Here is a 26,052-nt window from a genome sequence, read left to right as displayed (position 1 = left end):
TGACACTTTTCATGCTGGTACTACTGCAGGTCTGTCAGCCTGTCACTGTTTCTATTACAAATTCATTGTATTTTTTAGATCTTTAAAACTTAGCTGGTAGAAAATAAATGAAATGAAACAAATATTAAGTAACTTCCTTTAGAAAGTTGATTTCTTCTGAGAGCACCCTCTTTTTTACTATTATTATTTTTCCTAATTGAAAATCTGGCATATCTCTTGAGAATTTAATTTTCTCCTATCGACCATCAGATGAGCTGAAGCAAGTTCTGAACTGGGAATTGGCAGCAGCTAAATTGTCCCCATTGAAGCTATTAAAACGCATCACCATCAGCTTGCGAAACAGTTTCTCTGGTAGTCTACAGATGTCTAAAAGGCTTCATTATAGGCAATTCAAGTGAATAATATATTTTTCAAATCTAGGCTACTATTAAGTACAGTTATCCAATACCTGCAATCATTGCTGGAAATTGTTTGTTGAATATTTGATTTACCCTTCTGGGCCTATAGTCTCAATTAAAAAAAAAAAAAACCAAACTTTTCATGGCTTGAAAGAAAGGAGCGTGCACTGTCATTTAAACAGAAGCTTAGTATTTTGTAATATGTCTGTCAACTCCTTTACTTCCAGTCAACAAAAAAGTGACCTCTCCGAGGTATACCGTACTACACTTTTGATATGGTACAACACCTATGTATTGGGCACCTTGCAACCACCCTGAGTATAACAGTAATCTTTTTGAACGGTATATTTCCATGCTGTGTGTTAACCTCTGAAAAAGAAAGCAAGAAAGAACAAAGTTTCCGGGGAAAGTTATAAGCACTGTCAAAATCAGCAGTCAAGTCAAGAAGGCTCAGACAGGATGAGGATTTCAAGACTTTAGTGAGAACATGAGTGAAATTTAATTCCCCATATATACAATTAGAATATAAAGCAGAGAATGGAAGCTCGCAATTTCAGTAGGTAAGATACAACGAGAAATGTATGTGAAAGGTAAGCTAAGTATCTACTGAAAAGTAAACAAGGTAATAAATTTATTTTCCTTTCTTTTCTTTATATATAAAAACACAAATGTTTGCCTCAAACAGCAGCACATGTTTTAGTCCTCTCAAAGCTGCAATTATGATGGAAGGAAGAAAAATAACATGTGAATCCATTCTTTATTAGAACTACCATATTAGAGAAAGGTATGAATGAAGAGGAGAATCACTTCCATGGTTTTGCAAGAAAGCTCAGAATATGATTCTTCTTTTTTCTCCACTAAGTAGAAACTTTTTCTAAGAACATACAGCAGTTTGCAATTAACCAGGGTATTGAGAAGGAAAGGAAAAACACTATTTAACACAGTACTTAATCCCCTTGTACAACAACTTAAGGAGGAAAATGCAGAAATTTTCTATGGAGAGCAGATTTTAACACTCTAAGGTAGATGTGACTTGTACCAGGAACACAGATTCTGAAATGTAAACTCTTGAAGCCAAGAGCTATGATTAGTGAAAAATAAAACCTAGTTAATTCATAAACTCATATAATCCAGTTTTATTGTTAACTTTCAATTATGGATAAAACGCTTCTTCATAAAAATCTAAATGTACTTTTAAGGCATTTTCAGAGTTACTGAAAAGCCACTCATTATCTTAATACTTATTCTAAATTGAAGTATTCTCTCTTTTGAACACATACAGGGAATATCTTTTCATGTGTGTATCTCTAAAGCTTTATCTAGGAATTGTACGCTTTTGTAGAAAATTCTGGAAATGTATCTAGTGGAAAAATCTATGTGGAAATTTCAAACCTAAAAAAATGATATTTGAAAGATCAAGTTCATGAAACAAGTTTACAATGGATAGCTATACAAAAACGTACCTAATATGGAAAACCCAAACTCTGAAAAACTATGACGAACACTTCACAGACTTTCTTCTGTTTGTAAAATTAATTTGTGATAAAAGCAATATTGTCATACTTTATCCAAGCAATTCCAATTGTACAGTTCAGAGAACAGTATGGAAGAACATGTTAAACAAAAATAAATATAAAACAAGAAAAATACCAATTTTACGGCACTTCCTAAGATGCCATCAAAACACAAAAGTTTTCTCAGAGCCCAAGTTGTCACATGAAGACCGCTAAACTTCACAAAACATATCTGAAACTATATATATACACACACATACCTGAACTATGGGATGAACTCTCCTGTGCTGTCAACGCTGCCATTACTAACTACAGTTACTCCTATAAGTCCAATGTACACATTTTAAACTCACAGGCTACTTCTAAACTCTGGTGGGCTATTCTAAACCCAGAAGCACTCTGGCCATATCTGACTTCAAGTCTTGTCCCAACGTAGACCATCTCCCCCTCCACCAACCTGCTTTCCATAGGAAAACCATCTCCCTGTGCAGCAACGGCTATGCTGTAGGAGCTTCCAGAAAGACTTCTCATCAGGACAGCTCAGGGACCAGAGTGGGGTGGTCCACCACGGACTATAGCTGCCCTGAAAATCAGTAGTGGTATAACATGAGATTTTTTAGGCATTGCAGCTCTTTCTAAAGGTATGAAGACTCAACTAATAAGCAGCTAAAAAAAAAAAATGCAGTAGAAGTTTCTTAAAACTTGGAATACAAAGAGCAGGTGAAATTAAAAATGTTTTTATGTCTAAGGGAGAACTCAGTTTTTAAAGAAAAAACATTCCTAGAACTTGTATCGATATACCATGAGGTATAAAGAGACTTTTTTTTTTAAATCTAGCCCATCAGACAAAAAAAAAAAAATCAGTAAAAACTGAAAAATCTTTAAAAAGCAAAGCCATAAACAAACTACACAAAATCAATGAGTCAATGGTTAAATATTTCAAAAAATGAAATTTTAAAATATTGTACAATTTACAATTAACTGTTACGTAAAACATTTAGATTTCTAGAACACAAAAATAAATGTAGCAAAACAGCAACACTTCTTCTTGCTCTATTTTTCCTTATATGTCTTCACTCATGCAAAATGAAGCAGCTTAAAAATGGGAGAAGAACAAATATCATAAAAATATGATCTATGACAATAATAACAATGGAAGTTATTAGGCAGTAGAGTAATGACTGGATATATTACAATACCTCAGTGGCCCAAATATTTTCATTTTCCTGACATACGTTTCCCATAAAACATTGTTTTTAATTTTTAAAGACTAGCAGTTTATTGTAATGTGATACACTCTTTGCTGCTCTGTATCCCCTGAACCACAAAGCAATGAACTTTTTGTTGGCCCATTAATAATACAATGCTATAGAGAAGGATTCATTCCTAGTACGAAAAGATCCACAGCCTTATGCAGCGTAACTCTTTGTAACAACGGCCTTGTAGCAGAAACATGACATTATCCAAGGTTATGGCACCTTACAGGCATACAGAGGTCTACTCTCTCACCCTGAAGAGACAGGTCAAGGCAGCTTTCTCTATGTAAATTACAAACACTGTCTTAGTTATCTGTCCAAAAAAAAAAAAAAAAAAAAAAGCCTTTACTGCAAAACAAATTATTTACTGAAATTAAATTATATCTCAGTACACCCATGCTTCATGTTGACAGTGGTAATTTCTCCCACTTCAGCTCTTCTGATAAACTGCAATCCCCACTATTTCACAAAACATACGTCATCTTTAGCTTTCCTCCTCTCCCAATACCAGTGCATAATTTTGTTCTTCCTTAGAAATGTTCTTGAATCAACAGTACCAGTTTCAAATTCGGAAAACAACGGAATCGAATTTCAAATAGGCTTCCTCCGATCAGTAATCAAACAACGATCAGTCTGAATACGTACTCCGCGGCATTTTACGTTACACTCAAATGGAACGATGAAGACGGAGCACAACTTCAAAGCTATGGCAACCCAGAAGGTGCCCAGCGCAAGAGGGCCATTCATAGTGCACAGCCAGGCTCGGAAAGAGAACCTGAACAGGCATATGCACAAATAGCAGAGGGAAAAAACTAAAACGTGAAGTGATTATACATAGCTGGTGCCCAAAGGAATGCTTCCAAGAACAAGAAATAGAGAGTATGGATGCCTGTTCCATCAGAGACAGTAAGTACACTAAGAGTAAGACTTATATGGTGACTTTCACAAAAAATACTTCCAACATCTCAAAAGTGGAGGAGAAAGAAAAATAAAAATGTATTTTTAAAAAGAAACCATCTGTTATATCTGGCAACACCAAAACCAAGTCAGGAAAGCGCAGCCTCCTCTGAGATGTACAGCAGCGAATGCTAAAAGTATCTACACCTTGCAAAAGAAAATTAGCTGTCCATAAGTAAAGCAATAGATAACAAGTTTGGATAAAGAGGATAGTTAGTTTAGTATTTTTTGTGTGGTTATTTATCATAGATACTGGTCTTTAAAAGAGCAAAGATGATCTTGCTAAAACTAAAATCACCATTAAAGGTCGGTTGCCAATCAAAAAAATATCCAAAATAACAACCACCAAATCCTAAAAAAGCACATTCAGAATATGAAAGTAAGTATTTAAGAACAAGATCATCTCCAGGAGAAAGTTTACCAGCAGAACTGAAGAAGCAGAATTTTGCCAGTAAACTGTTCTACACCTAAATTAAGGTGTCCTTAAAAATTCCACTCTCAGGAGTTCAAGTAGACATCTCACAACAAGACTACCTGAACGAATTACAGCTAGTCAGTAACAAAGAGTTGGGCCCAGGACGGATTGCTGTTTAACTATTGCCAGCATGCAGAACAATAAATTCACGGTTGTTAATGCTGTTTTTTCTTTCTTACGTAAAAAGAAAACGGGAATACAGCAGGTGGAAATAGTGTATAATAAGGGAAAATTCTATGCATTTTTTCTCCATGTGAAATTCTGTTCCATTTACAGCACCTTATTCTTTACATTCAAAGCAAAATAATTGCAACTTTACACACAAAACAGTGTGCATAGCTGACACACAAAACCTTATCACCTACCAACAGATTCCAGCATCTCCATTTAGGCACATAAAAAGTCTAAATTTTATAAATCAGCAAACTCCTGTATGCTTCTTTAAAAACATTAAACCAAACCTTTAAACTCTTAGCACCCTCAAAACATACCTCTTGACTTGCTAAAGACCATCTGAATAATTGGATTTGTGCAACAGGCAGAAAACAAAATGATGAGCACTAGAAATCTGAAATTACTTCAGATTCATTTATTTAGCAGATTTTTTCCCCCCTCTCCTTTTTTTTTTTTTTTTTAAATGCTTTGGGTCTGGTGTAATTAATAAATACATAAGCAAGCATCAAAAGTGCATTGTATTTGTGTGTAACTTATGCATAGTATTAAGACTAAATCATGTATCTTTCAGTTTGGGAGCACTGCTCTCTAAATTCCCCAGGGAGAAAAGAACATTGCTAATGCTGCCCACGGCATTTTGAAATGTGTTAACTGTTACAGAAATAAAGAAAATTATTCAACAGATGCTTGAATAAAGTTCCAATTCTGGATTATTCTACCCTCAAACAACAGGATGGACAATTTGCAAACCAGTCAGAGGAACAGTAAAAGCTGGATTGTAGATTACTACAAGTTGTTATTTCCTAGGCAAAATTCTCCTTGTTGTTATATTAAAATGTTAGCTTTCAGGCCTATGACAAATCTTATGTATTCTATTTATGATTAGTTAATTCTCAATGAGGAGCTATTTTACCTATCTCCAAGATTTGCTCTAAAAGCGTATCACAAATATTTTAATCTAATAAAAAATTTAACCTCTTTGTTTCGCGCCAAGATGCAAGTACAGAACACAGGGGCAAGACTATTTTTGTTTCCTCCTTTTTTCCCCCAAATCACATAGAAATGTAGAATGGCAAGAGAGTAAGTTTCCACCACCTAGGAAACAGAAAATGGGCTTACAAGATTGCCACTTTAAAGCCTAAGAAGATTAATTCCTGCACTCAGGCCATAATAGAGGACAATCTAGAGAGGACTGATGTTTAGCTGAATTGGTGCTATTTCCTCTCGTGCAGAAGAAATAGGAGACTGCTTTAACCTCCCGTTCACACTGTAAAATAAAGATAACATGCACAGAAGCAAACTTCAGCATGGAGCTTTCATCAGTTTGCTTTTAACAGCAATCTCCTAGGCAACTTGTGCAATGAAATGAAAATAAGAGTAAATTCTTCAGTCCTGACCTTGTAACAATCAGTAGGTAACACTAGAGAGAAAGAAAACATGCAAAAATGTTTGTGAATCTCACAACACTACAATGAATGTGTTAATTCCTTCCATAATACAGACCAGAGATTCCCTGTGCAACTAGTAATGCATGAGTTGTTCAGAAGTGGCACACAAGAATCCATCTATTCTCTCTACGAAAATGAGATGGTGGCTGCAAATGCACTAAACTTCTGATTCGAGTTGCCCAAACTACTCCTCCTCCGCCTTCAAAGGGCTAGAACAAGCTGGCACTCCTGCACCTGTACAGTACAACATGATCCTCAGTCATGGTGATAGTATCTGGTAAAAATAAGTTTGGAAATTTCTGCTTTATAAACCACTTCTTTAGATCTGCGTCAGATTGACTTATCTGATGTAAAGAAGTCACTTCATAATGCTAAGGGACACAAGCAGAGGTAATAATTTACATAAAACTGTCACTACTCTTAAGAAAATAAACAAAAATAACAAATATAATAAACAATAATAACAAAAATAAATACATTTTCTACATCACAACGTCATTTCTGTGTATGTTAATTTAACTTTAGGTCAGCTTTAAGCATAACACTAAAAAATATCTTATGTTTGAAGTAGTTTTCCTAGGTTGGTTTGTCAGTCAAGAAAGGTTAACGTTACACACTCTCAGTCTATACAGAATACAGTATAACACTACAGCAGTATAATATTAATTTATATATTTCCAGCCTCCTACAAATTTAGACCCATATCAACAAAGGTGACATAAAAACCCATCTATGTTCCGGCATCCCAAAAGTTCAACTCAGAGACCCGCAGGAGCACTCTGCTACTCTTTTCAAGTGCATACACCTGGGTTTCTTTTCTGTTGAAACAGGGCCTGTCAGAGACTGCTGCCAGGTTCCTCTCCAGCACAAGTCATAGCATAGTCCAGGCTTGCAGTTAAGTCTCCCAGCTTAGACGGAGCCAAAGAGATTTCAGGTCTAGAGCATCAGAAATGTCTATACAGAATAGCCAGTATCCACCCAACATTCTCAGGAAGGAGAAAAAGAAGAACTGTGTGTAAAATATCAAGCAGCAGGCATTCTAAAAATCTTTTTCTCCCCCCAAATTAGGCATGTCCACACAGCACCGAAATAGGCATTTCTATGAAATGCAGATTTATAGCCTGAATCTTTCTCTTGAACTTAAGTATCTATTCCATCAGTTCTGATTCCTTTATTCTGAATAAATGTTCACTTTCCACATAATTGAAATGGTTAGAGAACTTGTCTCTAACTATAGAGACAAGTAGAGAACTGACAAGCCTTGAGCTGAAAGCCCTTCCAACTCAAAAGCATTTGCACCTGCATTTCCCTCCCAGGACAGTAGCCAAAGCCCAGGACACCATCTCTTATTTGTTGAACACTGACTAGGAATTCAAGATTCAGAACACAGAAAAGGAGAAGCCTTCTAATCAGGTTATATTGCTTGCATGCGCACATAAACACACACACACACACCCCTCTTCATCATTCACCATTCTCCTCGTTTTCACCTATTTTATTTTGTGTCTTTGTTAAACAAAAACAACAATAAAAACAGCCTGAAATATATCTGCAGGGCTCTACTAAAAACAGGTCCTTAATGACTGCTCTTAACATTTTAAGTCCATAGTGAACTTACATCCTTCAAGCTTATTAATCAAAGTATTGTGAAGTGCCCTGTAACATACCATATAGAAGCATACTGTACGAATCACCTGTTGCATGACATTTTAAATGTTGTCAACAAAACTTGTAATCTCATTTGGGAAAAAAAAGATCAAAATGGTTAGACAAGATCTAGTTTCTGTAATAGCATGTTCATTTGGTATTAATTATATAAACCCCCTTTAATTTTTGATTAATCAAATCCTTTGTCAGTTATTTTATTACCTGGGATTAAAGTCAGGCTCACTATCCTGTGGTTACCTGGCTTTCTGGATGTACATATATACATACAACATTTATTTATTTATTTGAGAAGTAAAGGCTCTGTCAATATTTTTAAGTCTTCTGAAATATGCCCAGTGTGAGTCTGCTACCAAATATCAACGGTTCAGTGATCTCTACTTGCACTTCTTTTAAAGCTCCAGTATTCATATCAGTTGGTCCTAAGCATTTTACAATGTCTATTATAGTCATTGTTAATTATTTTTCTAAATTACTCCTCTAATATGTTTCCTCGTGACTCAATAATAGAGCTACCTCATCTGTTTTTTCCCCAAATGGAGGTAGTAGCATAGCTCTCTTTCGAACTGCCCTAGTAAATGTGTCATTCCTATTTAATTTCAATGTAATTATTACAGTATTTTAGGAACAAAAATAGTACAATTCCTTACTAAGGTAATGTAGATTTCTCCTCATACCTTTTTCTGTTGAATATTAGCTTCTACACGAGGTATAACCATGCATACAGTGGGGTTGGTTGGTTTGGTCATTCTAATCCCAAGTTATCCAATCACAAGGTTTCAGTAATGCTAACTAAATCATATTTATGTTTAAAAGGCAATTTTGATTCCTTTTATTTATTATCAAAGCTTACAGCATTGATGTATTGACAACTAAAGATCTTGCTTGGTGTCTTGCTTATTTTTCCACTCCTAAGCGTCCTGCATTCATTCACGATTTTTTCCAATCTCCCCTATGCCGTTAGTTCAACATTCCTCTAACTCTTCCATGAGCCTGTCTTCCAAAGTGCAACTCGCTTTCCCCTGAAGCAGAGGACCTATACACTCCTTAGCTCCTCTCCACAAGGAAGGTGGGCCAGTGTTCCATGAGAAGAAAACCCGTTAAAACTACTTAGCTAGGCAGTGGTTTATTTCCATAGTCTCTCATGGTCATCCTATGCTTATACGGCAGAAGAGATTTAAAAAAAAAAAAAAAATACAAAACAAAAACAAACACACACCCTTGCAGTTTCTCCTCCTTTTGCACTAAATTCAGGGAAGTTACCTTTCAATTTGAGGTACCTCACAATAAAGTGTTATTACTCGTATGCACGCTATGATCAGCAGGCTCCTGCTTATAAATTTTAAAAGTTCACACAAGGTATCTTTTCCCTTGACAAACATTCTTCCTATTTTTCTTATTAATTAATTCCTAACATGAATAAACTGTTTTGGTTTTTTTTGCGTTACTGAAGACGTTAAGAGTTTTGAAAGACTGTTTACATGCGTGTCCTGCGTAATTTTCCATTCCAAACTGCTAGCTGTGTTTTCAGAACTGTCTGCTTGTGGTTCCCTTAAAATCTAGGTCACCTTAGTTTTTCATTTTACCACAATTCCACATGATGTTCTTCTGTCAGTTAGCTATAGCTAGTCATTTTTGCTTACTTTCAGCAGCATAGAGCAATGTTTTGCCCTCAGATCTGGCAGTTACAGTGCTACGTATTTTCTGACTGTCGCCTTCAAATTCCTCTGCAGCCAAAATAGGGTAATTTTTACCAAACCTGGTTGTCTAAGAACTTTAATTCCTCCTTTATGCCGCATGGCACCTATATTCATTCTTCTACAGGATTTTTTTTTAAAGGTCGCACATGCGTTTCATGCACCACATAGAGAATATCTCTCTGGCATCAGAAAAGAAAAAGGAATAACAAAGCAAACAAAAACACAGCATATAACTAACTTCATTGCTGACAATCATGAGATTTCAGCATAAAACCACATCTGATGAGGAAATTGCTCACATTCCCTTTTGAAATGCTACTTATTGCTCATTAATTTACCCAGCAACTGACTTCCAGCTGAAACATCCTATCTACTAAAAGGGAATGATTAACTACTCAGACTTCAAACAGAATGGTTAATCTAAGACCCATGAGTTGCAGCCATGTAATGCTTCTAAGGACATCAGCAATTTCAGATTATTCAGAGGTGTACACCATTGCTGCACAATACAGATGTAGTGTTACCATTCAAAAACTCACTGATCAAAAATTTCATTCAAGCCCCCCTTCTTTGATTTCCAAACACAGGTTCTGGAGAGGGATTTTCCAAAAACTGTTTTACCGCACCTGTTTCATGCTATGTCTATAGTTCCATCTGTTCAACATTCCAACTAGAAAATCTGTTTTGCCTATCAGCATCACCATAGGACCTATTTCAGTCATTATTCAAGAAGCTCTAATCAAAGGGATGTTTACAGTTCAGGAACTCTATAGAACTATATTGGCCCAATTCTCTTCCCACGTATACCCAAAGGAATTCATGGAAATTCATTAACTTGTGCTGATTAAAACTGGCAATAGAGAGAATCAGACTCTGTGCAGCTGAGAACTGATTCTTCTAAACAAGGATCTTCCAGGAGCTGCTAGAATCCTTTCAGCGTGCATTGTACCTTTATACAGTATTTTCTTTTTAATTAAGTCTACTTTATACTTTAACATAATGCTTTCCCAAACCCTTACCAAACATCCGAGATTGTTGGCCAGTGACTTAAGTAGCCCGAATGACGATTTCACAAAGGTATTTCTAATTGTATTTGGTCACCAAATACACGGGACCAGATGTTAGTTACTTTTCTCGTCATTTTCTTTTATCTGTACATTCAAACATCAAATAATTCTATTAAAAGACAAAACAGTAACAACTCCACTTCAGGTACTGAAGACAGATAATCACACCAGCGAGCTGAAAAACTAATGGGATGGAAGGTGGGGGTGGCAAAAACAGGCAAAATTCTTTTCTCTAACACAGACTAGGCACTCAGTTTTAAGAAATTCCAAATGCATCTTCACCCTTTGGAGTCACTGGATGATAATGAACACTCGACACTGAAAAGCTATCATCTACAATTACAGAACACTTGTCACGGCTCAAAGGACAACATATGAGCTACGTTGAGAATAGATCTTAGATCTTACCCTAGCTGCACATTTTGTACAAACTCAACAATTCTCTCTTTCATACCTTCAGTGCTATTTTTGTATGTTTTTACATACAAAGATGCCAGGATCAAATATGAAACATCATGCTCTCAGTAGTACAACTGTATCAACAGTATTTAGGTATTTAAGATCTCCAGCTTTTTATGTTTATTATTATTATTTAATTTTTATTATTATTTTAACCCTGTACAGTATGTGCAGGGTAAATATATATATATAGGTAGTTTTAATTATACTATAAACTAGCAGTTAGAAAAGTATACTTCTCTAGGCAAAGACTAAAGCATTATAAGAATAAGCTACTATATAAGTTCTGAGCATTTATTGTTAGGATTCAACTCTTTTTCCCTAGGAAAGCATGTAGCAATTTTATACTGTGAAAACACTGGTTAAAAGTGTGTATGTGTATATACACACAAACACATATATACGTATACACATATAAATTTAGCAGCACAAAAAAAAAAATCAAAATTGTTATTCCTGCCTCTCCGGGGTAATACTGTATAGTGAAGTGTGCACCACTTTTAAACTACCTAAGTAAATCTTGCTGCATATGCGTAATATGACAGGATGTTACTGCAATATACTAGCACAGTTTATTCCATTGTAGTTCATGAACTGCGGCGTTTTCAACAAAAAAACCCATCTATTAATTTTACCTGTTCAGTGACAAATCATCTACAGGTGCTGTGTGCGCATTTTATTTACTAAATGAGGGCACTATTTTCCAGTGTGCTGATTTCCTGGCAACTGGAAAGATGGACAAAAAACTCAGATTTCATCCAACAGCTCAAGGGCAAAATGAAGGTAATACAAAAGTGGAAAATTGCAGAGGGGGAACCACATTGCTTTTAAGTGCTGAACAAAAAGGTGTTAGATAACGCTTCAGATAATGATACAGCAGGACTCCAACAGAAAGGGATGAAGCGGTCCCACTGGCAGTTCAGGGGCAAGAACCTCCCCGGTGAGTTTAAGATGATGTATGAAGGTGGAACTCAAGGGCAACTTAATCAGACTCAATTATGTTAAAGAGATGGGGCAAGATAAAGTCACAAGAGATCAGACTCAGCAACACTTTCCTAAGGCCTTAGTTGTATCCACGTGAAGTTTATGGATGTAGGTTCTATAGGATAACACTTAGACCACTTGCAAAGTCAAGAACGTGGTAAGTGCCTCCGCCCTCTTTCAAGGATTTTACACTCACCATGATAAAGTATTCATAAATGCCTTCAAATCTTCTTATGTTATATTTTTAATCAGGAGCAAATATGGCAGCTATGGGGAAAAAGTTCAAAGCACATTACATAAGATCAATTTAAACTTCAGGTTTTCATCATTTATAGATCAATTAATATTTCTTCTACAAAATTGGCAAGGAGAAGGGAAAAACTTTCAAAATCAGTTGCATATATTTTTACACAGTGCTTAGGAGTGAAAATTATCACAATGCCTAAAGGTTCTGATTCTGAAAAATATACCCAGTTATAGAATTACTTTAAAAAGTTATAAAAGCGGGGTTTTAGACATCCACTGCTGAAAACTTAGTTTCTTCTTTCAAAAAAGTAGTTTTATGCAGATTTATATGGCTTATAGAAACACAACTGTAATTCATTTTATCATCTTCCGCAAGCACTATGTGATACATTAAAAAAATTCATAAGAAAATTAAGAATCAGAATAAGAAATTAAGAATCAGAATCTCTAATGGAGGTTTATAGGTTTACATTAATATAAGTATTTGTCCCATTCAGAACATCTACAGCAGATGTGTAGGACAGAAAATACCAGGTACATGTCCCTTATTTCACTCCCTCCCCAAAATTACTGCAAATTTCACAGAGCATTTAGGAATCTAAGGGACTTCCAAACAGTCCCAACAGTCTTTTTTCCTCCCAAGACTCACAAGTTGCCATGAAACAGATTCATCAAAAATGATGTTAAAGTTGTAACACAACTCCAAGCTTTCAGAGGCTGAAACATAGCGCAAGTCCTCCAAAACGAGGTGTACCTTACAAAAGTCATAAGATGGCATCCCTTTATGACCCTGCAGTAGAAGACATTTAAGAGCATTTTAAATTTAATTACATATAATTATGGCTTTCATCACAACTGTAAAATTACTGAAATATAACACTTTCTTTCAATGCAACTTTTTAAATAGAAGAAATCATTTCCATGTTTTAGTATAAGAGTAACCAGGCTAATGGAACTACGACACAACAAATACTTTATCAGTCTCATATATATCAGCCTCATATATAAGGAGAAAAATAAATTACCCTTGCAAGCATAAACTCTTCACTTAAGTACATTTATATATATATCTATATATACATATATATACACACACACACATACAAGTATGTATGTGTGTGTGTGTGTGTGTATATATACGCACATAAAATGTCATAATTTGTGTCTGGTATTTTATTTGAACAAATCCAGAAAGTGACACAGAATTTACCTGTAGCTGTCCTTTACAGTAGATAAATTTAATAATAGCAATGAGTAGGTTTATACCTTGAGTACTGCAATCTTGGCAAGCCTAGGTCCAAGAACTATGGATCCTTTACAGCTACTTGCCGAGCATGATGTACAGTTCATAAGCTAGAGCATTTTTAATGCTCCTTCACTGTATGAACCCCAGGAGTTTGGAGAATTAAACATGACTCAAAATCTACTTTTTTTCTTCCTGTTAAAGTATCTGCTTTAAGTGAACTTATCGCGCACAAGTATGTATTACTACCATCAAGGCCTAAATACTCATGTTGCTCAGTCAGACTCTCCTGCTCACGTCAGTGAGTACTCAGTATGAAGGAGGTTTTCATATTATGCCTACAATATGAGTAGTAACTAAAAAGACTTTCCTGAAAATAGAAAATGTCTAAATAATAATTAAATTAAAATAATTGGCTCTGGATAACCCAGCATAACCTCGGACTATTTGAGACTCCAGTACGGAAACAGAAAATGAAATTGAAAGGAAATAGTTCACCTTAGTATCACTGTTTTGCATAGTGTGTTGAGAGCACAGCTGAAGCAAACAGAAAGAACTCAGAGGCCCCAAATGCTTTAAACTATTCCTGATAACATAGGTAAACCCATTTTTGCTTTAAAATACAGTATCCTAATTTCTTTCACCCTGCTATAGATGTGAATGAGGGAAGAGAACACGTTTCTTAGAAGCAGAATAATTCCCTTACTCCTTTACGCACGTGAAGGAGAGGAAAACAGACGTTTCTTGGAAACAGAATAATTCCTCAGTCTTTACAAGCAGTCTTCCCAGAAAGTGCAACAATCTGAGTTTTGCAGAAGGAAGGCACACACATCAAGTTCACATCTTCTAAGAATTTACCCAAATCAAAAGCTGTTTCTGGTACTAACATACAAGTAGATTATTTCAAAGACCAAGCCACATTAAAAAAAAAATACTTCCTTATACTATAGGAGGCAGGGAGCAGAACGCCCTGGTCCAGCAAATAAGAACAGGCTGAAACACTCCTCTAGTCACACTGACTACTCAGACACCACGATCCAATCTACGTGCAGCACAGGGCAGATGGGTATCAGGATATCCCTGTCAGGATAAAAGTCAAACACAAAAATTGGGAATGACTTTACCAGTTTCCAACCTTCTCAGATGGAAGCTGTACCTCTTTAAAATATTTCAGACCGTCAGATTGTTTCATATACCCCGTATAGCAAAAGCAACCCTCCTGATATCGGACTTCTCTCAGTTGTCTTCCACAGGTCTCCACAGAGCCAGGACAGTCTCATGGCTCACAAACCTCTCATTTCCTGGAAACTTATGCTCTGTACCCAAGTGTTCGGCCTAAATTTTAACAGCGCTCAATCCCCTCTCCTCCCCCCAACGGCCGCCCGCCTCTCATTCACCGCACTACCGCTAAGGGCAAGCCCCTCTTTTAACCTCGTCCCCGGCTCTGTTACTTCAGGCGAGATTTGCCCGCGAATCGGAGGCTGGGGACGGGGGGGAAAGGCGTATTTTCCTGGTGTTTTGTGCCCTTTAGTCCAGCTTAAATAACGTCGCCCCGCGGGGGACCGGCTGGCTGCCAGGGCGCCGCCGCCGAGTGCGCGGCCGGGCCGGTGCGGCCTCCGCTCCCCCGGCCCGGGAGGCGCCTCGGCGGCGGGGCGGCGCGCAGGCACCTTCCTTCCTCCCCGCTCCCCCCCGCCAGCGGCGGCTCCAGCTCCAGCTCCGGCCCCTGCGCCGTGGCCACTCCGTTGCCCTCCCCTCCTCTCCTCTCACAGCGCCGGCGGCGCGGCCAGCACGGGGCAGAGGTGAGGCGAGGCGGCGGAAGAGAAGGCGAAGGCTACACACCCAGCAGCAGGCCGTCCATGTCAAAGATGAGGTGAGTGACCGGCCGCAGCGCGGCCGGGGAAGAGGAGAAGGAGGAGGAAGTGGACATGGCGAGGCGGCCGCAGCCGAGAGCCCCTGTGGCGGCGGCGCAAGCGCGCTCCGCCGCGGCGGCCCCAGCCCAGCGGGAGCCGGGCGGCGGTTGCGAGCGGCGGTTGGTGGCAGGAAGGGCGTTGGGCGGGCCCGGCCCGAGCCAGCCTGGGCGAGGCGGGAGGCCTGGGCAGTCCGCCGTGCGGAGGAGCGCTGTTACGCTGTTTTACTGTTGTTGCTTGTTTCTCTCTCTCCCCTTCCCCCACCCCCCCCCGGCTATTTGCTTCCGTGAGCGTCTTCTTGTGAAGGATTTTTCCTTTTTTTTAAATCCGCTTGCTGCTCTTTATAGGAGTGGGTGTGGAGTTGCTCTCGGTTTAGCATCTTAGGCACCGTTTTCTTCCAATGCTTGGCGTGCCTAGAGTTACTGAGATTTACAAGTATAAAGTTACTGGTGGCGTAGTTGCCTTGTAAGCCATGAACAAAAGGGCTCAAGCCTACGTGAAACGTCTTATGAGGAAGGCATAAAGTAATCCTCTTACCGGTTGTTGAGTGTGTGAATCGTTATGGGTTTTGTTGTTTTTTTCCCCCCCTCCCCCCTCCTCTAAGACTGTTGAAGTTCAAGAAGCAAACGGCGGTGTTCCCGAGGTGAGGGAAATTCTCGCTGCATAGACCCACCTACTGGTTCTTGACTCAGCAGTCCTGAAGAGGCCGAGGTAGCAGCCCTCATCGGTCTTTCCTTTTTTGCTTGTCTCTTTTTTTTCATGCAGGTAACTCGCCTTTGGGCATAGAGACCATCAGTCACGGGCCAAAATGTCAGCTGCAGAAGCAGACACGAAAACAGCTATATCAAGACTCCCAAGGTGACATGGTGACCTGAAGATTTATACGGCTTTGCAGTTCTGTGCAAAACCAGTGGTTAGTTGTGGCTTCTCCTAACTGAAGACCTCTCTCTTTTCTCTGTAGTTGGGCTTCTTCGGCAGTTTGTTTTCTGGCACGTTGCTTTCATTTGAGTTGGCAACGTTTCAATATTTTAGCAAGTTATTGGTATTTTTCAAGGTGTTAAACAATTTATTAGAATTTATATGAGAACTCTAATTTAACCTTCTTATGTATCTTATCTTCCCCCTCCCCCCCAAAAAAAACTTACAATACATTTTTGAGAACTCTCCTGGAGGGAAAATCTTTGTACCTCCTTTAGTCTTGAAAATAAGAAAACAGATAAAACATCTGTGACCTTTACTTTTTTAATAATAAAACTTTTCTTTCAACCAAAATTTTTTGAGTTTGGGGTTTTTCTAATGTAACATGTCTATCACTGCAATGATTGTGTTTGATAGTGCTGCTTAGGCCCTACCTGGCCAGGTTGGGAAAAAGGCTATTCACAATGTCTTAAACGTCTCTAAAAGTGTCATGGATAATTGTTTATTAGTCCTCATACAGAGTTAAGAGAATAGGTCTTATACTTCCAGATCAAGTTTTTCTTTGTAACTGTCTGACCTTACGATATGGATGTTAAGAATACCCACAGCAATTTTGCTTCTGCAGTAAATACTGTGCAACAACATAATGTTCAAACTTTGTTTCGCATTGAACATATGTTAGTTGCTCTAGTAAGTCAGTTAACTGGGAAGTAGAGCTAGAGTCAAAAAAGTGCAAATGCCAAATACAGTATGTCCAAAAGAAGTGCAAGTCTTTTGTGAAGAAAGATTCCTTACAGTCATTTCAATATTTAGAATAGTAGTACTCAGGTAGAGTATCTTTCTGCTGTAAGAGTGTAAGTTGTTGTGGCAAGGGTTTCTTAGACAGTAGGTTGTAGGTCAGTTGTACATGTAGTGGATGCATTCATTTTCAAATTATAAGATATTCTTAAAAACTCTAGCTTAATTGTATTTGTTAGCACAGTAATATCTGTACTTGTTGACAAGAAAAAGCTACATCAGTCAGACAGATATCTTGAGTGACTGGCCTAGTTAGAAAAAAGCACAAAGCTCTTCCTCCTTCCCGCCCCCCAGAAGAGGGGTGACACCATACCATTTTTAGAATGTGAACAACCAATGCATGTATAAAATGTCAGGCACATGCAAAGCTTTTGAGTATTTAAAAGGCAAATAAATCCTGAAGACAGCCTATTTTAAAAAAATGCATACAAAATGGAACTGTCCTACATGACATGAACCCTTTTAGTGTTAAGTGGCCTGTGTTACAAATTGTATTGTGCACATTTGAGCACAGTCAGGTTATCTGACATGCTGATGACCTCATTTGCCTTGCTTTACTCTAGCTCATCAGTCGTCGTCAGTGTAATGCTAGTTTAGTTGATTCTTCAAAGATACATTCAAACACAAGAAAATCTTTCCAATATAGACAAACTGTTTACTTTTATTCAGTGTGCCTAAGTCTACTTACTAAAAGAACAAAATAGAGTGAAAGTCAGAAATTCTAACGCACGGTGGACCATAGTGTCAGATGGACAAATAAGTGACACTGCTGATCTACGTTTTATTGGAGCTCACTTAAATATTTGTCTCAAAGATCTGAGCGGTACTATTTGTTTTTCCTTTTTTAAGAAGGAACGGAAACAAGTTGAAACGTGGGAATGGTGAAATTGCCTTTTATGTTTGCTACTTTGATTTTGTTTATTTTAAACTTTTTCAAGTGATAAGGATCCTATTTTAGTAACTTCTGGGTTGTGGAAAACATTGTGCAGTGGAGGTACAACGACCAGTAAAACCAATAGTAAGTTGTGCCTCTTAACCTGGTATCTGCTGATTGAGGAGGGTGAACCTGGGTTGCTGAATGCAATTATGCATGTAGGCTTGAATTCTGCAAAGTCTGAAGGACACAGTTAAATTCAGGTATGTCTTTTAATGAATCCAACTTTCTCTCTGGGCATATATCAAAGCAGACAAGAAAATCTTTCCTGAGTTTTAAGTTCTATGATGTTAAGTGGTAGGTATGCCTGCTGGATGTTCAGTTCTTTTTAATGACCGAACATTTACTGTTCAGACCCCAAACACCTATTTTATTTGACTTTCTAATAGTATGTTAAAATTATTTTATTTTTATTACTCTTGCATGTGACGTCAGTTGAAAATATTCAGGTGCCTGTTCATGACGTTAGGTATACAACGCAGCATTTTTGGTACACAGTCCAAGTAACTTTTTTTTTAACCATACTATGTTTGTCATTTTCTTTCTCCTGAAGCTAAAAACTTTTCCACATCACTGAAATTTAAGCTAATAAATTCTTTTGCTGGAGAGTAAAAGCTTCAGAATATGCACAAGTGTTTTCCTAAGTAATGTACCTGACTCAAAAATTTCAATTTCCTATTTCAGTACTCTACAGTGTTCCTGGAGCATGGCTTTGCTTAAAATATTCTTTATAGCATTGATAGGAAAAATCATGCATTATATGTTTCATGCTGAAATGACTGATTTTATTTTTCTTATTCTGCAGGCACCTTGGCAAACAGGATAAACAGATTATAGCCCATTTTGATTTGAATATTAAAAAAAAATCTAAAGCCTTGAATAAATCAAGTAATTTAAAAGCTTTCACAATGATTTTCATGAACAGCTTTTAAACCCACTACTAGTAACAAATTACTTGGAGTGATTTATAGTTAAATGTAGTTTAATTCAGGTATCAGCTGTGATTCACAACAATTGCTGTAGTTGAGCCTGATAAGCCTTTAGAAAATGAAACATCTCCCAGTGCTGGATGTCACCGAACAAGAGCTTTTCACCTTTAGAATCTGAATTAAATGAATTTTATTGTTTCAGTTCATCCTTTTACTGTTGAAAAAGGGAGAATGAACATATGGCTTAAGACAATGAAGTAACAGCTAAACCTCTGCTAATCTACATCATGTTTTATTGGTTATGTAGTTAGTCAAAGAGGATTATATTCTCCTGCCCTCATGAGTAATGTGGGTCTTCTATGTGGTCAAGCATGCAAGCCATCTCTTTTCTGGATCTTGGTACTTGCCACCAGGTGCAAGTGAGTTACTTACAATGGAAGGAAACATGATGTATTATGCCACAGAAGAACACTTTAAAAAAGATATACATAGGTCATTAATAAATTTAGATGAGGCACTATAATAAAGTTCTTAAGCAGTGATGAAGGTTGAAATTCAAGAAGAGCCAACCAAGCACACAAGAGAGAATAAGAGATCTAAGATGTTTTTAGGTGGAAGTTGGTAAATTTATTGATGGCGTTGTACAACAGAATGAACAGTTTCTGAAGTCGGGAAATTAAGGCTTAATGTCATGCTTCACGGTCATCCTTTGTTGCCATTAAAGACAGCAACAATCATTTTCTCTTCTCTGTGCTATATGGCTTGTGAATTCGCTTTTAAACATTATTTTTAGCCTTCCAGTAAAATATTGGGTGTACACAGGCTGTGGGAAGGAACGTGCAGATGATTAGCAGTGTTGTCATTGAAATCCTGAAGTGCTTAATGGGTGGGTCCTGTTTAGCTGTAAACAATCAGAAGGATTAGGCCAGAAGGGGATGCACCCCCAGGTGAGATTTGAAGTGTTATATCTTGTTTTGCTTTTTCTTTATGATAAGGACTTCTTTTGGAGGGCTGACTTTCAATTATTGCAGGAGCCTAAAATACTAGTTTTGCTTTTAGTTTTCTTTGTTGTCTGCATGTGAATGTTATTTGTGTTGTTTTTTTCCGTAGCTCTGTTGTTACAGATCATAGGAAGCATTTTGTGTTTGTATTGCCCCATGGAATGCATGTTCTGTCAACCTTTCTGAGCTAGACATCTATCACTTCTTTGCCTGCAAGAGGGGTGGAGCTGAATGCAGTGACCCTTCAGTGGCTCATTTCAGTCTTGTGTTCCTAAGCTCAACCCCTTCAAAGGTTGCAGTAATTATATCTCCAGAACAAGAAGAAGGAGAAAGACTTGGGACTCTCTGAGTCACAAGCCATCTAAGGCACTAATCTGTGCTGCTCCAGGTTCAGGTTTTATATGCATGTTCCCCATTCAGCATGCGGCAAGCTGGAGAGTTGAGTACACAGATCTCAGTGTTTGCGTTCTGTGTGCTTTATGTGCGTAATATGAAGTAGTTGTATCTACCCTGAGCAGTGGAGCTGAGACAAGTGAGATAGCTGACACTCAGGCTGGTATGTCTATGCGACTAGGGATAAACGTGCCATCAACCTGGGTAGCGTAGGGAGGCTGCTGGAAGCCACGTGTTGTACGTTAGCACATCACAAGATCTTTTTCTGCATTGATTCTCACAGTCTGAGTAGCTAGATCTATCTAGCCGTAGAAGCCGTAACACCGCACCAGAACATACGAAGTAGCAACTTGGGCTTGGGATCAGAAATAGTGCGAAAGGCAGAGTTAAAGGGGGCAATGCCAAGCAGAGTTAGCTAGCTTCTTGAGCCTGTTTGCTGCTGAGTTATATTCTATCTGCAGGCAGTTCTTGACTAGGAAACTTGTAATTTTTCTTTAGCTACTGGAGTTAGTGTACCTCCTACCTGTGTCTTAATTCCCTGTTGGAAATTTCTCTCTTCCCTCCTGAAGCTGCTGCTGTCTCTTCTTCCCTACACATTCACGCACACAAACGTACACTGGTAGTATACTGCCAAACAGTGGTGCTGCTGAGAGCCAGCATCAAATATATTTTGTGAGTACCAGCACGTAGGGCATGGATGTATATGACTAATTTGGGGGTGAGGAAAGAATGCCTTCATTATGTTGCCTACCAACTTTAAATTAAGCATATACTTACATGCCTTGAGGAATTGTATTTACTATGTTGTAACACCATGTATGAAAAAAATAGTATGAACTTATTTCCTATTGCATACTTTCAGCTGAAACAGTTGTTATTTAGCAGGAGATTGATTAAAAGTACTTCCTTTCATTAAGTGATTTTTAAAACAGGAAACACACAAACACCAAAACGCACTTGTGGATACTGATACAGCCAAATATTAGGGATACCTAAAAGGAAGTAATGTTGTCCCAGTGCTGCCAAGGCAGTGAGAGCCTTTTTTTTTGTTTTCTTGTTTGTTTGTTTTGGAAAGCCAGCTAGCTCCACCTTTTAAGGGCCTCGCAGACATTTCCTCTGGGGTTCTGTAAAGTGAATGCTCGCAATGACACTACAGGATTGAAAGATTCCTAGATTTCCACTTCTTGTGATTATCCATAGGTAAGACCACAAGAGACTTTCGACATCTAGATGACTTCTTTTCACTGAGACAGAACTATATATGCTTAAAATGACCAAGAAAGTATTCACTGAATCTTTTACTCTATCTGGATAGCCTGTATTCTTTCTCTATTTTCTTTTTGGATTTAACAAACTCCATTCCTGTAATTGTTCCTCATAATTTATGCTTTTTAAATGTGTTAGCGTTTGGTTGCTCTTCAGGACTCTAGTTTTCCAGTTCCTAGGAAGTCTAGCATTCAGGTAAAGTTTTGTAGCCACTCATTTCAGAAGTGACAAGTAGAAAAGCCAGATACAGCATTGCTTTTAGTTAACTTAAGAAATGAATTACCATTTTGCCATAATCTAATTTGGTTCACTACTGAGTGACTTGTATTTTCTGTGGATTATTTGTCACTACTACTGCTTAGTGAGGTTTTTTCTCTGTTTTATACTGAGCCAAATGCTTTGACCAACCATTTCCTCCCCCTCTTATACCTTTGACCCTGTTCTCTTCAAAGCGGAGTTTATTGTGGCAGCAAAAACCAAGTTGGCACCAGAAGATTCTTTGAGACAAAAAAAACAGAGTATGGGAATTGTAGTTCACAGGAGGAAAAATTGCTTGTAGGAGTTAAAAGATGAAGAAATGGGGCAGATGTTGGAGCCTTTCTCTGTGTTACGGGAAGGCTGTTTTGAGGTCAGTCAAATTACCAGCTGTGTGTTCTGTGAATATTACTGCATATGTAGATTACTGAAAAATATCCCTGGACTCTTATCACAGCAGTGTATTTTAGCGAAGGGGAGGGAAGAAGCTACCAGCTTATTATTTATTGAACACCTAACAAACGCATTATGGACTGGAAATGATATCAAGCCGTTGATGCCATTACAGTCAGAGAGAAAATGAATTTTAAAGCCTCGTATATCTGATTGTATTTTACTACAGACATAGTTCAGAATTCAAGCAAACTTATTTTATCAATACATTCTGTACCTCAACCATATATTTCTTTTTGTTTCTGTCAGTATGTACTGTTTCCTTTCGAAAGCTGAAAACTATTTTCATGTCACTTGTCCAAATTAAAATTTTCTTTGTGGATCATTTCTATCTAGATCTGCATTAATTATGAGTAGTTAATGTTGCACTCTATTGAAAGAGATAAGTGGCAACATATCTAACCTTTGAAGAGCTTACTATCTCTTAATACAGTTTAAAAGGTCTTTTGTGCATTTTTTTCTTTTTTAAGTATAAAAAACTTAAATTTTCTTGCAAGGCTAATGAGGCAGCTCTCTACAAGAAATCATTACAAAATTAATTGATTTATCATTATTCCAAAAGTGTCGCGTGCACTATTCAGACCAGTGGCTGCTACAAGCTATAAGGAATGAGTATAAAGTATTAACAGCTAAGTTTGATAGCCTGGCTTCATAATCTATTTTATTAGTTTTTAACTGAGGGTTTTTTTGTTTTTTGTTTTGTTTTGTTTTTTGGTTTTGGTCTACAACTGTGCCCTCATCTGGAAAATCTGGAAAAATTAGACTAATGCAACTTTCAAAAAGCTGTTAAGATTTCTAATACTAAAATGGCTCTGTATCTTAGTTAAGTAGCATGAGCCATCTTGTCCTGCGATCATGAAATGAGGTAAGGTTAGACTGTGTCTTACAGTTGTAGAACTCCCAAGGAAGCCCTAAGTGTTCCAGGAAGCATAGAGCTTCAGTCAATAGGTGGCACTTTTGTCAAGGAATCTCTACCAGCGTCTTCTGTGGTGCTGTCTACGCTAAAGCTGTTTAAAACTAGTGGAAAAATGATAGTAAGCCAGCTGCAATTGTCAAATATTTAATTCAGCTAGGAGCTTGTAGCTTCCTGAAAGACCTGACAGACTGTGGGGACCTGCATGGTCATCTACTTTTTCCAACTACATCGCATCTAGGAACTACACTAAAGTACATTATGTAGTTGATCCAATGAAATGTGTTTTTCCTGTCTTGTTGAGCCCTTCTTTCTTTAAAGATCTTGTTTTGTGTGTGACTTCAGGTAACCTGAACAAACGTTATTTGACAGGCAGAAACTATGGCTAATAGTGGCTACAAAACTTGACTCTTTCTCCTTGTAAGGACATAGTCAATATGTTCTTCTTACAGTTAAACTTCTATAATTAACTCTAACTAAAGTTAAGAACAAGCATTATATAAAATGCCCCCCTCAAAAAAATCTGATTTGATGTACAGAGTCCCTAGGAACAGCAAAACTGTCTTTTCATTCTAGGTGTCTGTGACTTTCTCAACTATCTTCAGAAATTAGTCATCTATGCTCCTTGGATTTCAGGAGGAAAGAAATTAAAATAGTGCAGATATATGAGAAGTTAACAAATACCCTTCTCTCAATTTTTAGCTCTGTTATCAAGGTATTTCATTTGTATTCTGTGAAATACAAGCTGTCATTAATAAATCTATGTGGGAAAATTGTAAGCATTTAGATGTGGTGCACCATCATTCTGGCAGTCCTAGGTAACAGTGTTCTTTATCGTATTTTGTTTTCATGAGGATTTATGTACTACCCCAGGTAGGCGAACATTTACTCGTGTGATTATATATAAGCCTAAACATTTAAAGCATCAGCAGAGATGTTTTGATGAACTGAGGCAAAAGGTCTACCCCACTGCAGCTCTCCACTAGATAACAGGATCCTGATCATGGATCTTTCTATCCTTTTCCCAAACACTATTCCAAAAATAATTTCCTCTACCCATTCCAAGAGTTGAATTCTTCTGTATATGAGGATGTTCATATATGAACTAGTGGATGCCAAGTCCCAGCTAGTGACCTGAAGATCAAAGTATCTTAAAAAAAACGTTTGTAACGAATATGAAAATCAAACCAGAAGAGGGCTCTGCGTTCATATCTATATGAAAAAAAAAAATGTCAGGCACGACAAGTAATATAATTCATTAAGTATTATATTCAGTATCATTAGAGACTATGTTACTGGGATAACCACAGCTTAAATGCCTTTCTGTTAGCACCTAAGTTTTCAATCCTACTACTTCTTTGAAGCCATTCAGTAATTGTCACTTTAGCACCCCTCAGTGATTTCTAATCAAATGTGGAGAATAAACTCAAGTGAAAAAAACTTGCCATTCAATCTTCATTCAGTGCTCAGGTTTGCGTGGGAAAAGGAGGAGAATATTTGTTTTTTCTCTCAGTATCTGTAATATATATATATACTGTGTTGATTAGAAGGAATTGATTCTTTTTATGCTGCATTTTTGGTTTTCCATATCAAGTGGCTTGAATTGTCACATTAATTAGGCCATACAGGTCTGCATTTCATTTCATGACTAGATCTGTGATCTTGTGCCTATTGTTCGTTCAATCCATCTATATTAGGCAAACATATATTTGTTTTATTTTTACTTTCTTCTAATTTACATCACCACAAGTTCTTGAATTACTAATATTATTTAATAAATTATTTTAATAAAATGTATTACAAATAATATACACTATAAATAAAATTAATTTTAATTTAAATAATAATATGCATTTCTGAAGAATTTCAGTAAATGTAGATAAGAAAATTGGTAAAGTATCATGTTTTTGTGTTTCCTCAATGGATGTTGCATCTCTTCTGTTGCATCTCTTGTTCTGCTTCCTAAGTCTATATGAAGTGATTTTTTTTCTGTACTTTCTAAAAATTTGGTTTATCATAGATAAAAATTGGCTGTTCGTTTATTTGTGGAAAATTGACAAGATTATTTAAATTTGGTTGATTTAATTTACTCTTTTTAATGCTTTTAACAACTGCAAGACAGTAGCTACAGTTTTATGAAGGTGTAATATAGAGCTAGTGTTTCAGATTTGTATCTGAGACAGAAAAAAGACTGGCAATTGAAAATGGTTTCAGAGATGTTAGCGTATATCACAATGAAATAGAGGAGAAAATCACAGGAAAAAAAAAACTCTAAACAAGCTGTTTTGATTTCTCAAAGCAAAGCAAAGTTTAACCTAAGCTTTGTATTTAGATAGCTCTTAAAAGTATTGATTCAGTTTTATTTCCCCCAGTCATTCATTTAGATTCAATATCATACCTGGAAGAAAAATGAAATTTTATATTTATTTTGTATTTAGTGTGTAAGACTTGGATTCTGTTAACTTTCATTGGTGCTAGCTGTCTACTCATCTTTGGGCATCTTTCTTTTTCTTCTTCAGTTTCCTTGTTAAAAATAAATACATAGGCTGGAGAGGTGCGGTGGGAAGCAGAGAAGGGTAATAATACGTAAGTTAGCTAGCACTTGGCAAAGTTAAGTGAATGAATTTTCATCTTGGAGTCCTTGGACTTCCTAGGAGCAATCCATGTATAGTTTCTAACAGAATACATAGTGAGAAAAA

The 26,052-nt window shown here is 37.3% G+C and overlaps 2 protein-coding genes across 12 annotated transcripts in view; one reads left to right on the top strand and one right to left on the bottom strand.

The window, feature by feature from the left end:
• Window positions 1-15,716, bottom strand: part of PUDP (pseudouridine 5'-phosphatase) — a 78,675-nt gene extending 62,959 nt beyond the window's left edge. Inside the window, exon 1 of the mRNA XM_068921607.1 lies at window positions 15,426-15,716. Coding sequence (XP_068777708.1) covers window positions 15,426-15,513 — 88 coding nt within the window. The 5' untranslated portion in view covers window positions 15,514-15,716. The remainder of the gene's footprint in view (window positions 1-15,425) is intronic.
• STS (steroid sulfatase) overlaps window positions 15,219-26,052 on the top strand; it is a 115,206-nt gene continuing 104,372 nt past the window's right edge. For 6 of the 11 annotated variants that reach the window (XM_068921543.1, XM_068921517.1, XM_068921534.1 and 3 more), the window contains exons 1-2: window positions 15,268-15,456; window positions 16,259-16,406. The gene's annotated coding sequence lies outside the window, so the exon portion shown is untranslated. Of the gene's footprint in view, window positions 15,457-16,097; window positions 16,137-16,258; window positions 16,407-21,560; window positions 21,667-26,052 lie in introns of those variants that run through there. The other 5 variants (XM_009683694.2, XM_068921498.1, XM_068921491.1 and 2 more) reach the window with 4 other exon arrangements.

Source organism: Struthio camelus, chromosome 1, assembly GCF_040807025.1.
Source record: "Struthio camelus isolate bStrCam1 chromosome 1, bStrCam1.hap1, whole genome shotgun sequence".
NCBI classification, from domain to species: Eukaryota; Metazoa; Chordata; class Aves; order Struthioniformes; family Struthionidae; genus Struthio; species Struthio camelus.
The sequence above is the reverse complement of the archived record's forward strand: the minus strand, read 5'-3'. Positions and strand labels throughout refer to the sequence as shown.